The 15,026-nt window shown below is 35.5% G+C and overlaps 1 protein-coding gene across 5 annotated transcripts in view; it reads left to right on the forward strand.

The window, feature by feature from the left end:
- pde4d (phosphodiesterase 4D, cAMP-specific) overlaps nt 1-14,739 on the forward strand; it is a 234,878-nt gene extending 220,139 nt beyond the window's left edge. For 3 of the 5 annotated variants that reach the window (XM_087264468.1, XM_087264470.1, XM_087264471.1), the window contains 5 exons: nt 957-1,111; nt 1,530-1,652; nt 3,666-3,848; nt 6,125-7,918; nt 11,944-14,739. In XM_087264468.1, coding sequence (XP_087120594.1) covers nt 957-1,111; nt 1,530-1,652; nt 3,666-3,848; nt 6,125-6,613 — 950 coding nt within the window. In that variant the 3' untranslated portion in view covers nt 6,614-7,918; nt 11,944-14,739. Of the gene's footprint in view, nt 1-956; nt 1,112-1,529; nt 1,653-3,665; nt 3,849-6,124; nt 9,154-11,943 lie in introns of all 5 variants that reach the window. The other 2 variants (XM_087264469.2, XM_087264472.1) reach the window with 1 other exon arrangement.
- Nucleotides 14,740-15,026: the final 287 nt, after the last annotated feature.

The following is a 15,026-nucleotide window of genomic DNA, read 5'->3' on the forward strand; positions in this document are numbered from 1 at the left end:
AGTCCAAACAAGTCCTTACTCACCTGATAAACGTCTAAATATACATTGTGACACGCAGTGCTTAATTTATAAATTGGGAGGTCCCGGAACAGATTTGGGTAACAGATTCGGCATGTTACCAGAAGAGGGAGAGGTGTCGCGGATGAAAGCGAAAAGAGTGGGGGTGGTTGGAGGAGTCCACGGACGAAAGTGAGGAAAGGGTTGAGGAGTCACAGAAAAAAATGGAAAGAAGGGCCGGGATGCATGTGATGAGGGGGATCAGTAAAATGAGGTTCAGGATCAGATTTCAGAGGTTTTGGATCTGGCTTGTTCTGGCACAAATTAAGCCCTGGTGACACAACAACAAGCAGAGGAGAGAAAAGTGAAGCAGCCACATGAGTGCAGTTCTTACTAGAATATCACATAGCTTTCAGCTAATCAGTTTTTGTTCTTATGCAGTCTATATACAGTTGCATTTAGAATTAAAAGCCCTCCAAAATTGTTAGCCCTCCCTTCCCCAATTTCTGTTTAACATAATAGTTTTAACAATTGTTTTTCTAAAAACTGACTTATTTTGTCTACACTAGTATACTAGTATTAAGCTTAAAGTGAAATTTAAAGGCTTAACTAGGTTAACTAACTTAACTAGCAAGTTAGGGTAATTAGGCAAGCCACTGTATAACAATGTTTTGTTTTGAAGACAATCGAATTGTAATATTGCTTAGGGGGCTTATAATATTACCCTTTATAAAACTGCTTTTTTCTAGCCGAAATAAAACAAATAAGACTTTCTCCAGTAGAAAAAATATTATAAGAAATACTGTGAAAAGTTTGTTTATCTATTAAATATAATTTGTGAAGTATTTGAAATAGAAAACAGTTTTCACTGGAGGGCTAGTCATTTTGACTTCAACTGTATGTTTACTTATGTATTATACTGTATGATTGATTGTACGGTTTTGTCTTTGTCCCATCAGACTCTGAGCTGGCCCTCATGTACAATGATTCATCTGTGTTGGAGAATCATCATCTAGCTGTTGGCTTTAAGCTGCTTCAGGAGGAAAACTGTGACATCTTCCAGAACCTGACCAAGAAACAGAGACAGTCGCTCCGCAAGATGGTCATTGATATTGTGAGTCAAGCTGCTAAGTCATTAAACTTTGAGCGGATTGGTCTACGAGGACTATAATTGATCAAACTTAATTGTTTTTGCACTTTAAGCTACATGTCAGCATATAGACCATTTCAATGTGGTCATGTCATTGGCCCATGAACATTTCCTGCTTATGAAACTTGTTACATAACTGAAACAAGAGGCAATGCAATCATAATGTAATGTTAAAACAGCTATCATAACATTATTTCTCAATATGTGGCTCTTTTTGAAATTTCGGAAAGTGAAGAAATTAAAAATGTAAAACAGGAAATACATTGGGACCATTGTTTTTGTTTACATCCCTCAAAATGCTCTACATGAAAAGTAGGCATGAATGCATTTATTTAACATATTTCTCTTTAGATAAAATGATGACTATGCATGTTTTTTTTAGGTTCTGGCCACAGACATGTCAAAACATATGAATTTGTTGGCGGATCTGAAAACCATGGTGGAGACCAAAAAGGTGACCAGTTCAGGGGTTTTACTGCTGGACAACTATTCTGACCGGATACAGGTCAGTCCATTTTTGTTATTTAATATTAACATTTTATTATAATTGTCACTATTATGGTTTTATTGTATTGTTAATTATATTTGAAAAATTTATATTGTATAGAGAGATATTTTATTTAACAGATTTGTATGAAAAATATAACTATACCAAATGGGTTTTTTATTTTCAATCTTTTATTTTTGGTCTTTTATGGAGACCCGGAAAGGATGTGATGGTGGGAGAAAAAAAAAGTGGTAGGAAAAAAAAATTAAGTCATAGGAAAATGTATTTTTGAAATTTTTACATTTCCTTGCAAATTTTTCCCTTCCCTCGCAAAGATGTTTTGCGTTGTCTCACCAAACTGTTGTTCCACAAACACTTCCTGTTCACTTCATACTGTACATGTCAACCCTGCCATTTTTGTAGGGATTCTCGCGTAGTTTAAAATTCTATTCCGCTATCATCTCGTTTAAGTATTCTCCCATATTACTCCCATATTTTTAATCTTGAAAGCACGTTGGAATGAATATGAAAATGTCTGCATTCACTTTCTTTCCATTAAAGCTGTGCATCAATCATCCTATCATCATACTATCGCTGACTGACAGACGCGCTCCGTATGATAAACTGATCCCAGATCAGCCTCTGTACACGCCATTTAAAGTGGAGCTAAAGTGCAGGACACTTTAGACTTTGGGTTTGTGTTTAAACAAATACACTTAATAATTTGTAAAAATGTCCGTCCTGCAAGTTTACTTTAGACAACTAATTTTCTCTTGAATGAGCACAAACAGTTACTAAAGTAATTAAATGCTTTCATTAAAGTGACACCTCTGCTATCAAACAAAACAAAACCAGAGATTCATTTGCTGTTTTTCACTTCATTAACTTTTCTCCAAAAACCGGAGGGTTGACATGTTTAGATTCATATATAAAAGTAAATGGGAAGTGTTTATGGAACAATAGCTTTGCGAGGGGAAAGCAAAATATTTTCCTATCACTCAGTTTTTTTTTCCTCCCACCCATTTTTTCACCACCAACATGTCCCTTCCGGGTCTCCGTAATCTTTTGGATGAAAAACAAATTAAATATTGAGAAAAGTAAACAGTAATATGTTGTCCATTGTTAATGCCATCCCTCAACACCAATCATTAACACAGTTAACAAATTAATTAACATAACAAGAAAAGTAAATATAGAAATACATAAATACCAAATAAGGTATATTAGATACCTGAGTACATCAGAGAATAACTGCATACAGATGTGACAAATTTAACAAATTAATTAATAACAATAATTTAAATATTAAATAAAAAACCTTCTGATAAAATGACAAATGTTACAGGTTGCTAACACTAGGTGTAATAGGCAGGCCTTTGATATAGTCCAGAAAGGGATCCCAAGTCCAAAATGTTTTTCAGTCAGAATTATTCGCCCCTTGTTTATTTTTTCCCCAGTTTCTGTTTAACGGAGAGAAGATTTTTTTCAACATGTTTCTAAGCATAATAGTTTTAAAAACTCATTTCTAATAACTGATTTATTTTATCTTTGCCATGATGGCAGTAAATAATATTTGACTAGATATTTTTCAAGACACTTCTATACAGCTTAAAGTGACATTTAAAGGCTTAACTAAATTGATTAGGTTAACTAGGCAGGTTAGGGTAATTAGGCAAGTTATTGTATAATGATGGTTTGTTCTTTAGACTATTGAAAAAATATATAGCTCAAATGGGCTAATAATATTGTCCTTAAAATGGTGTTTAAAAAATAAAAACTGCTTTTATTCAAGCAAAATAAAACAAATAAGACTTTCTCCAGAAGAAAAAAAATATTATAAGACATACTGTGAACATTTTAGTGCTCTGTTGAACATCATTTGGGAAATATTTAAAAAAGAAAAAATAATCAAAGGGGGCTAATAATTCTGACTTCAACTGTATATTGCATTTGTAATTACTTCAGCTAAAATTCACAGAGTTTTTTTTGTGTGTGTGTGTGTGTGTGTGTGCGTGCATCTGTGTGTGTCAGGTGTTGCAGAACATGGTTCACTGTGCTGACCTCAGTAACCCGACGAAGCCGCTGCAGCTGTACAGGCAGTGGACAGACCGCATCATGGAGGAGTTCTTCAGTCAGGGGGACAGAGAGCGCGAGCGCGGCATGGAGATCAGCCCCATGTGTGACAAGCACAACGCCTCCGTCGAGAAGTCCCAGGTCATTTACATATATACATGTCTATAATAGTTGATTAGTATTATTTTACTCATCCTTTGTCTAACTATTTTTTACACTTCATACATGGTGTCAACTACAGCATATGGGTTTAAATCAGTTTTAACTATTCAGCCCATGATTTTTACAAACCTTTGCCTTTTAATAATGCTTTAGAGCTCATTTAAGTGTATGTTAACAAGTTAAAGCTTATTGTGAAATAATACTTTTAAAAATGTATTTTCATTTAATGGGATTAAAGCCTTTATAGGACACACTCATTGGAATGCTCAAGTTACTAGGGTTATGGAAAGACTTTTGGATTTGTATGATTTAAAAAGAAATTATATTGTAATCTATGCCAGTGAAGTAGGGTTGGGTAGATAGACGATGCCATCGTCCATCGCTGATAGACATCACAATGCTGAGCCAGCATCTCGATCCTCCACTCCGCCCCTATTACAGCGGCAACCCACTCACGAAAAACGCATGTTACGTGACCAGACAAACACACACACACACACACACACACACACACACAGTCATGCGCTGCAACGTATGCATGAGTCTGAGCTCCAGCACTCTGCGGGTGCTTTGAGCACAAAGCCCCAGAGAGCAGTGCACGTCGGATAGTCTATCAAGGATGTACCGCTGGATCGCAATCACTATAGTTGTTCAACAGGATATTGAATTAATCTTGTCTCTATCTAACGACTCTTCAGTCTTTTGAATCTATCAGGTAACGTATCACAGCTCTAAAAAGTAATTTTAGCGAAAACCTCAGATACTGTTGGTTGGTTCCTGTTGGTTGTGCACCTTTTACCAACCAAGTTTGTCGACGCCATTATAACGACACAGATCACTCTGCCTATTCATGCCAGAGTCCTGTGAAAAAAAAGTGATTGACAGGTGGTAATTTTTGTGTAATTTCTCTTTATTTATTTATGATATGGTTATGGGTAAAACAAAGACGATGAAGGTCAGGTAATTGAAACAGTAAGCTACAAATACTTAATTTGTTATGAATTAATTATTTCTAAATAATTAATTCATCCCCCTACGATGACGATTCCATTGTCCATGGCAATGTTTTACATTAGACATCGTACGATGCCGAATTGGTCGACATCGCCCGACCCTACAGTGAAGTTGCCATGTATGGTTCCTCGCCCAATAATGGGCTAATAATCCAGTCTTCAAATGCAGTATGTACACTAACTTTCAAAAGTTTGGGGTTAATAATTATTAAACTTTTATGAAAACTGACAATCCGTTTTTTTCTGGGATATTATTTCTGAATTAAATTTACCTGTATGCATGAGTGCTTATATGTTTCGATGGTAGACCTTTAGTGGTTGTATAAGCTATATATATTTATTATTTATGTTGTATTTATCATTTGAAATTCATTTATTAACAAATCTAAATTAGTACAGTATGTATTTTGAAATAAATATTTAGTCTTGATGGCATGTGGAAGGCGGAATTATTCATCTAAAAAGCTTTAAATAAAATAAATTTATTAAATATTTATTTTTTACTTTCCGAATTACACTTGAAATAGTCAGTAATAAAAAATTGCTAACATACATAACACTTTTAATTCGTTATCTGCAAATTTGTTTGATAAAATTAAACTTTAAAATTTACTGCTTAAGCTAATCATTACATAAATCATTTCAGTTCCATCATGGAAAATTCCAAAATTCATGACAGAATATTTTGTATTTAAACACAGTATTGTGGGAAAAATGAGAACCCAGTTCAGGAGACTCGTTTCCAGCAGAATTTTCTTATTTAGACATGTTGGTTGTTCTGCAGTCAAACAGCATCTTCAAAAAGCCCTACAGGCCTTAATGAGTTTGCAAGTGTAAAAAAAGTCCAAAATTAGTCTAAAACAAATCTAGATGGATAGGTTGAGATGGCTGAACAAAGCATGTACAGTAAATAAAGTAGGTAGGAACGTGATTTAAAAACCTGCAAACCACCAACCACAAAAGTTTATCAACAAACAAGTTTCTTCGGCCTGTATGGATCCACAAAGACACAGTCGTTGAGACCCTGCCCATAGCATTTGGCTCAGCCAGTGCTCAGAAAGCAAAAGGTTTAATGTCCCCTCACACTTCTGCTGCTACAGTTTCGAATAAAAGCCAAAGAATATAACTTCTTATTTTTTTATAAATATCACTGTTAATTTGAAACTAGATCATATCATTGTATATTCTTACAGTATACAAACCATTCTAAAACAACAACTGTTCTCTCTTTTTGTCCGCCAGGTTGGCTTCATTGACTACATCGTGCACCCGCTGTGGGAGACGTGGGCAGACCTGGTGCACCCAGATGCTCAGGACATCCTGGACACGCTGGAGGACAACAGAGAGTGGTACCAGAGCACCATCCCGCAGAGCCCGTCTCCAGCACTGGACACCAGCAGCGAGGGCCGCCGCGCTGCAGGACAGGAGAAGTTTCAGTTCGAGCTGACTCTGGAGGAAGACGGAGAGTCAGACACCGAGAAGGACAGCGGCAGCCCTCCTGAAGAAGATGAAGAGGAGGAGGAGGAAGAGGAGAACAGCTGCAGCGACTCCAAAACACTTTGCACACAGGACTCTGAATGTACAGAGATCCCACTGGACGAGCAGGTGGGGGACGTCCCGCACGAGGACGAGTACGAACATGAGGAGAACAGGGAAATATCTGAACCCTGCGTTTTAGAGGAGGAGGAGGAAGAGGAGGAGGAGGAGGAAGAGGACACTGCCAACACATAACACAGTATGACACGCCACAACCTGGACTTTTTTGTATTAGAGATGAGAAATACTTATTTATGGGTAAGACGTTAGTTTTGTTTCATCGTTTATTTTGCGTGTCTGTCGTTCTCAAGTGCTTTTTAATGTCTGTGTGTCAATCCTTCTTTTATGTTCTATTACGAGTTCATATTAGGAGAACGTAAAAATCACTTACATCATTTTTATTGGCAACTAATGTATTTAAAAACATAAAATGATCAGTTTTTTTTCATAGTATTTTTTTATTTCATGTTCAAATGGAAATTGCACCTACAGCATGAATAGAGCTTTGAGCATATGATGGAAACTAACCTATTTAATTGCAAAAGGATTATGAAGTACAACAGGAATATTCTAAAAAAGGCACTCTGATTATTCACAGTATTCTGAAGTGCCCCCGATAACTTTATCTTACATTATAACTGACTTTAAGTCCATTTCACTGATTATTTATCAGTCTGGATGTTGTATTTACACTGTTAACAAGAGCCCCTTTCACACAGTGATACCAGTAAATATCCAGATTTCTGAAACGACTTTACCGATCAATTTAAATGTGCTGTTTACACAGGCAAGAACGTTCCGGAATTTTTCTGGAAAACACCATTCACACATCCATTCCAAAATACCGGTAAATTCTGGTATCATTAACCAGAAATGAGTTATAAACAGCCGCGCTTGCATTAAACAAGAAGGGGGTCATTCTTTTTCTTGATAGTTTAATTTTTTTTTCCTTTACATTCTGAGCGCGTAAACTCACAGTGGTTTATAAGAATTGATTGATAATTTTCTGAACAGTTGACACTAAGAAGGAACAAAGAAACCTTATCTGACTAACCAGCAGCAGCTAAATGTATCTGGAGAAGGATTTAAAGCTGTTTGTTTTCGTAAACGGCGTGGATATGAATTGGTCTGATTGGTCAGAAAGACATACACATCAGCTCATTCTAAACGTGAACATTCCAGGAAATTACCAGTGATGTTGCAACTTCTCCGGAAAATTCACACATGATCACACATGAAAATTACCGGCAGTTTTTCAGAGAAGTCTATATGTGTGAAAGGGGATAAAGGGGCTAAATTCCTGTAGAATCTACAGTAACTTACTGGCAGCAGTTTGCCAGTAACTTGCTGTAAATAAACTACAGCAAAAATACTGTATTTACATTTATAGCACCATTTGCTGTGTGTATTTACAGTATTGTACATCTTTACTGTAAAATATAAAGTCATTTTCACAATGCAACTGTAAAATACAGTAACATACTGTGTAACTGTCCTCCAGTAAAACTCTTATTATTCTTATTCTTACAGTTAAATGCTGTGTAATTTGCAAAAATCATTACCAGTGTACCAATCAGAGTGTAATGTACCAAATGTACTTCCCAGAGAGTGATTTTTACTGTTATGGTCTAAATGGGATCAATGGTTGCTTGAGTATTTTATTATGCCAAGTTAAGATCATAATCAGATTCATGCTGTAGGCATTCTTTTGCATTTCCCTTTTTTTAATTAATCAAAAATATGACAAATATGTTAAAACGTATTTTTTTAAATGAACAATGATGTAAGTCCTTTTTCAATGTTCCCTGTTTGAATTCTTAATTGAATATGAAGCAGTTGAACGACACATGGATCGTCCGCCTTTAAGCTCTTTCTTTTTTTTGTTCCTCACTTTATTCTTTTGTGGTTTAATTTTTACACTCAGGAATATCTTTTCCACTCCCATCTGTCTTTTATATAAACAAAGCAAAACAAAACAATCGAAAGCTTCAAACGCTTCGTTTGTTAGGTACTTTTTTGTTTTGACTGAAGCAGTATTTCAGAAACATTTCTCGTCAGAAGCAGCTGTTTTTGTTTTTGTTTTTCCACACTTAGTTTGCTGTTTAGTTTGCTGTTTATCTGAAGGAAAGTGGCAACTGGACGCATTTTAGCTGACAAACACTTCACGTCTTCCTGATGCCTTGAATGTGTTGTTAATGGTGTTGCGTTTGTGTATCAGGCATTGTTTAAAGTGAATGGTACCAAAGTCAAAAGAAGACTCGTGAGACACCATTTTCACACTGACAGTGCACACTTTTCATTTTGTCGACCGTGTTTTAGGGTAAATGTGCAGTAGAAAACATGGCAATTTGCACAACGGCTTTTTTCTGCTTTCCAGATCTGAAAGTCATTTTTAAATAATCATTTTTGTTTTCTCCTTAGAACAAAACTCGATTTTGCTATAAAACTGTATCATAAAATAGCCTATTTAAAGGTGCAGTAGATGATTGTCTTCAGAAACATTTTTGTTGTGCTGGTTAAAAGTCTTTTCACATTCCAATAGTAATGATTGAAGTAAATGATCTAAATGTGTTTATTTGTATTTTTATATTCTGGGTAAGGCATAAGACTGAAAAATGTTCATCTACTTAAATTGCCAGGCCGATAATTCCTAAAATTCTGAGAAGTAGCCCAAACTGTCTGTCAACAAATGTAGATTTATACATCTGCCTACCCCTGTTCACGATAGAGATAGAGCTGCCAATTGTGTGTGCACACGCAAATCACGCAAAGCTTATGTAGATTTTGTCATTTTACGAATGGCTTATACGCACAGTAGTGTTGATCAGCCACTGAAATCTTGCGATGAAAGATTGACGTGACTATTTTAAATTTCATTAGGGACCTTTAGGAGCATTGATATTGTAGCTTTTTATTTAGTTTAACAACAAAACAGAAATAAATAGCGCTATTACACCTAGCCTGATTTACTGATGTGAAGTTGGTTTTATATTCACATTGGTTCAGTTTTGAACAATAACAATCTGTGACGCGCTCCCTATATTGTTTACCATGCTACTTTAAATATTCGATCTGAAATAGCATCTAAGTATGGTTTAGTAATAAGGGTAATTCTTGCACCTCGCCGGCCAACCACCATAGTCACTTTAGGACAAAGCGTGCATGAAATATTGCACATTATGACAAGTTTTGCTTGCTACACAACTGAAACGTGCTAGATATAATACTGTTTTTCATACGGAAAGTTTTGTAACTAGTTAATGACATGATCTAGTGGGATGTCTACTGTCATCTTTAAGGTGCACTTTCGTGATTTTAGGAGACATGGCTTTGGACGGCAGGGGAGGGATTGTGTTTTTAAAGCTGTTATGATAACGGTTAGCATTTTAACAGATCACCTACTGCACCTTTAATGTTTTTTGCCCCCAAAAAACAAATAAATGCTATTATTATTATCATTATTATTATTATTATTATTATCATTTAGAATAATAATACGGGGTATCATTTCATATATAATAATAATAATAATAATAATAGTGTCATTATAACACTTTATTGGGCGAAGAATAATATATTGTAACTTAGAAGTTTACAAATCTCGTAATAATCCCCGTTAAAACTTCACGCTTTCAATCAGGGCATTAAGAAGGCTTAATATTATGATTATTACTATGAAATGAATGGTATTGATAATAATTATATTAATCATTGGTATCAATTCAAACACAACACCACATATTATTGACATTAATAATAATTCAATTCAAGTTTATTTGTATGGCGCTTTTCACAATAGTTACCATTCCAAAGCAGCTACACAAAAAGTGCACATTATGACTACATTACTGTCGGAATGAGAAAATAATACCGACGATAATCTTTTATTCAGTTATTAGTTACGTTCCAATCACTTTACAGACTGTTTGGTGTCGTATGTCTCTGGCCAGTTAAAAAGAAAACCATCATAAACGCTGAAGCTCAATTCACCGCTTTGTTTTCTGTCGCGTGATCAGTGCAGAGTGTGCATCTACATCAGTAGTCTCAAACTCAATTCGTGGAGGGCCGCAGCTCTGCACAGCTTAGCTCTAACACCTGCAACTCACATCTGCTTAATAGTCTCTAGTAGTCTTGAACACCTTGATTAGTTAGATCAGCTGTGTTTGATTAGGGTTGGAGCAAAACTGTGCAAAGCTGCGGCTCTCCAGGATTTAAATTTGACGCCTATGATCAACATGATGCTGTCTTTTTTCGCTTTTTTTCATTTGACTGTATTTATGTTTCTTAATGAGATGCCAAACATTTTCCAGTAGTGAAGACCCGAGCTGCTGCTTTCCTCATCGCTGTCAAGTGTCCTACTGTACAAACGCCCTCTTCTTTTATTTCTGTTACGTTCATGTTATTTATTAATGCTCTTCGACGTGCTTGTAGCATATCGAAGCATTGTATTCAAACTGTAGCATCGCCAGGCTTGCGAGTGGGTTTTCCTACATAGTTGAATTCTACATATGCAGTAAATATACCTAATCAAATGTACAAAACTCTGTGTGATACTGACGCCTTTTGAAACGGCCCCCTTTTTTTTTCATCGCTCGCTTTATTTAAAACTCACTCGGTTGCCAAGTTGTTTGTTTTTATTAGTGGATCATGATTTTTTTTACTACTGTCTCCGACGTTTCTCATTTCTCTCTGTTTACATACGTGTATTTATTGTGCTGTACAGAACATATGGTTGCTCTTATTATGTTGTTGTAAACGATTATATCATCCCTTTTGGTGATGGTGTTGTTTAATAAGACTCTTACTGAGAGAATGTTTGTTATTCTTAGTATGTACTGATATCCCATTGATATGTGTCTCTAGAGAGATTGCGTAGAGAAGGGGGAAAAGCCAAATGATAGTCATGACTGTGTTGATTTTTGTTTTTCTTTGTAAAAGAAAGTGGCCTGAGGGTTGTGCCTTACAGATAGATCTTTAGTTTTTATCCTCTTGCTGCACTAAAGAAACTACTGGCTGGAAATTGACCTAGATGTGTTTGTCGTGTTCCTCCTGTTTATGTGGCATAAATGCTTTTAAGAAGAAGAAGATGAAAAAAAAAATAGACAAAAGCTGTCAGACCTCATTGGACAGGGTTAAAGCAGGCCAGTGTGATGGCTTTAGATTGTGTGTGGAAGCCGGTTTCTGCCAACATTGCATTGCAAGATGTCAACTTGAAGCTTCGAGGATGAACGTTCATGTCTCACAGTTCTAATTTTTCTCTTAGAATCGCTCACAATTATGATTTCTTTTTATTTTTGAGTTCTGAGTTTACATCTTGTGAATTTCTGACTTTTTTCGCACTATACCTTTATTACAGGGCTCACCAATCTCGTTCCTGGAGGTCCGTTGTCCTGCTGGGTTTAGCTCCAACTTGCTTCAACACACCTGCCTGGGTGTTTCAGTATACCTAGTAAGACCTTGATTAGCTTGTTCAGGTGTGTTTGATTAGGGTTGGAGGTAAAATCTGCAGGACACCGGACCTCCAGGAACAAGTTTGTTGATCCCTGCTTTATTATTTGCCATTGCAAATAATTCATTGGCTTTCTCACAACTGTGAATTTATAAAATCCTGCATTTACGACTGTAAGAAGAAATGTCGGACGTGAAATGTTAACTTGCAGGTTTGTAATTGAAAATATGATATTTAAAGTTGCTGTTTTTGTTTTGTTTTTAAAAACCTGCAGATTTAAAGAAATTAGTTCCAGTGTTGCCAGATTCAGGTCGTAGCTAGCCTGCTGAAAGGGTTGGGTCTTTTTTCTAAAAAAGTGGACATTTGCAGTGATTTATTTTGAGACTTAAATACTGCATTTTAGTGGCATCTTAAGCACTATTTCTAGCTGTATTCGTCATAATAATCCCACTTTTTGATGTACCAAAAATATTTCCTAAAGTTTTCGAATTAAAAAATATGAAAAATAACTATTTTTAAATTACACACGTATTCTATCATATATCATTAGAAAATAATAGGAATTTGTTAAAGTTTAAATGAAAAGCAGTAGCTTATTGTCATTTATTAGGCAAATAACAAACTAACCAGCACATTCAACTTTGCTCAGTCACAATTTGGCCATTTGAAATAAAATAATAAAAACAAAATAACAATAATAGTATTAATTAGCCTCCTTCATAAAAAAAAGTATAATTGATTATTCATGGATAACAACAATAGCCAAAAAGTATTCTAATTCATTTTAATATGGGCCGTTTTTGGTGCTTCACACCTTTTTATTGGTCTTTTTTTTGTTTTAGGAATAAGGTCTAAGAGTTAGAATAAAAGTCACTTGTAAAATGTTTTCTCTATTTAAAAACAATACAGTGGCAAGTCAGATTGTAAAATGAAAATATTTGTTAGTATTGGCCAAAACGGATTAGCTGAAGTCCTGCCGCAGCAACAGCCAAGGATTCCACTTGGTCTTAAAGCCTTGTTCGATGGGTTATTTTCACTATGATGGCATAGCAGTCAAAAAAGTACAATTGAGCTCATGTAAAGGACAAATTCTGAATCTTCGATATAGCGGATAAGATATAGCTGACTTTTTCTAGTCCTAAAGCTCGACCAAACACACAAAACGCCTATTTTTAATCAAATCAAAATGAAGCTAGTTACTTTAACTGTCATAACTTTAACCATACAGCAGCCAACACCAGCAGTCACAGAACCACAACATAACCAGATTGCATCGAAACACTGGCCCCTCTCACCCACATACAGCACTTAATATTGTGTAGATTACACAGATTACACTACCTTATACATTAATAGTCTCTAACTCAATTACTGGAGGGTCGCAGCTCTGCATAGTTTAGCTCCAACCACATCCAACTCACACCTGCTTAATAGTCTCTAATAGTTTTAAACACCTTGATTAGTTGGATGAGCTGTGTTTGATTAGGGTTGGAGCAAAACTATGCAGAGCTGCGGCTCTCCAGGAATAGAGATTGAGACCTATGTTTTAGAGTATGTTTTAATTTCGAAATGGGGTATAAATTTGTAACATTTGCCATTTTAAATTATTTTGAACATAATTAGGTGCTGCTTGTCAATCAGACAATGCTTCTATGTTTGTTCTTGCTGTCAGTTGCGGGGAAAAAATGATCGATAAAAGTGTCACGATAAACCGATGTGAGTTTTAACTGCAGGTGCTGATGTGAAGGTGAGTCAGATTTGTTCGGGGCGTCAGATTTTGATGCAACTTTCCTTCACCTCCTCTTGTGAGTGGGCCCACACGGTTTGCGCTATCATGCACTGGTCACTACTAACTGAGTGGAGTAGGAGCACACACTTAAGTTTTGTTAGATTAGTTGCCTATAAAATCTACGTTTCAAAACCACACAAAATTTGTCAACCTGCCTATGCCATTTTTTACCTGCGCAATTTAAAACCGCCCAATCTGGCAACACTGATTAGGTCTTATTTCTGAGTTCATTTAGAATTTTCACCACTTTTTATGTTGCAGTTGTGGATTTACAGGCTTTTTTGCAGTTCTTTACAATTTTTTTACTACAATTCTTGCCATTTAGAAGAAAATTTTGTGAAAAAAAGGACAACATTCTGTGAGATATAGTCAGTTCTCCAGAAGTTTGTAAGCTTTTTATGAATATGTCTTTTATTTTTGCATAAAACATTTGAATTTGAGGTGTTAAATCACAATTCTGAGAGGAAAGTCAGAAACGTAAGGAAAAAGTTTGCAATTGGATGTTTAAAATGATTTATTTCATGGCAGAAACAAGCTTCCTGTAGTTTATGACCAGCTGTAAGAACCTCCATCATATTTCCATCTATGCTGTGTTCGTCTGACTGAAAACTTCAAAAACGTTTGCTTTTCATGCAGTGTGTGAGAAAAGTCATCTCTGTTGGGGGATTACAGGGCATTTTGATTTCCAGATCCAGAGAAGTGTTTAGATCATCCTTCATGAAAAAAAAAACAACCCAAACACTGAATTTGGGACTTATTTTGACACATATACTGTAGATTCTTGATGACCCGAAATGGATGAAATCAGTGCGTCCTTCTCGTCTCTTTTTAAATCATGGCAGAAATACACAAACAGACTTTGACACATGATATTTAGGGATAACTTTTTTGTTTTCATCATGTGACTTGAATGACAAAAATGATCTGGAGGTTTCACAAGACCGTGTAGTTGTTTATCAGACTCCTTGTTTATCACAGTCTATTGGATAGAACTGTAGAAATAAAATTTACGTACGAAAACTGGTAAAATCCAATAAAAATGTTTTTTATATGCACCAAAATAAAAGCATGGGTTGACTCTAAGGTGATGTCTCTTGTTTTCTCTCCGTGACTTTTGTTGTCCTTTTTATTACTTTGAAACGTTATTGTACTGTGCTGTATATTTGGCCTAAGCGGTTATTTCCCTAAAACAAATGTTTTTTTTCATAGATACATTTTAGGAGTAGCCACTTAATATTTTCTAAGATTATGGAGTATATATTTTCTATTTATTTCTAGTTATTTTAGCATATATATTCCATTGTCTTATTTGATTTGCATTATCTTATTTCAAGGTCAAACATTTATTAATTAATGTTTGAAAAAGTACT

Source organism: Danio rerio, chromosome 8 (assembly GCF_052040795.2).
Source record: "Danio rerio strain M-AB ecotype USA chromosome 8, GRCz13ab, whole genome shotgun sequence".
NCBI classification, from domain to species: domain Eukaryota; kingdom Metazoa; phylum Chordata; class Actinopteri; order Cypriniformes; family Danionidae; genus Danio; species Danio rerio.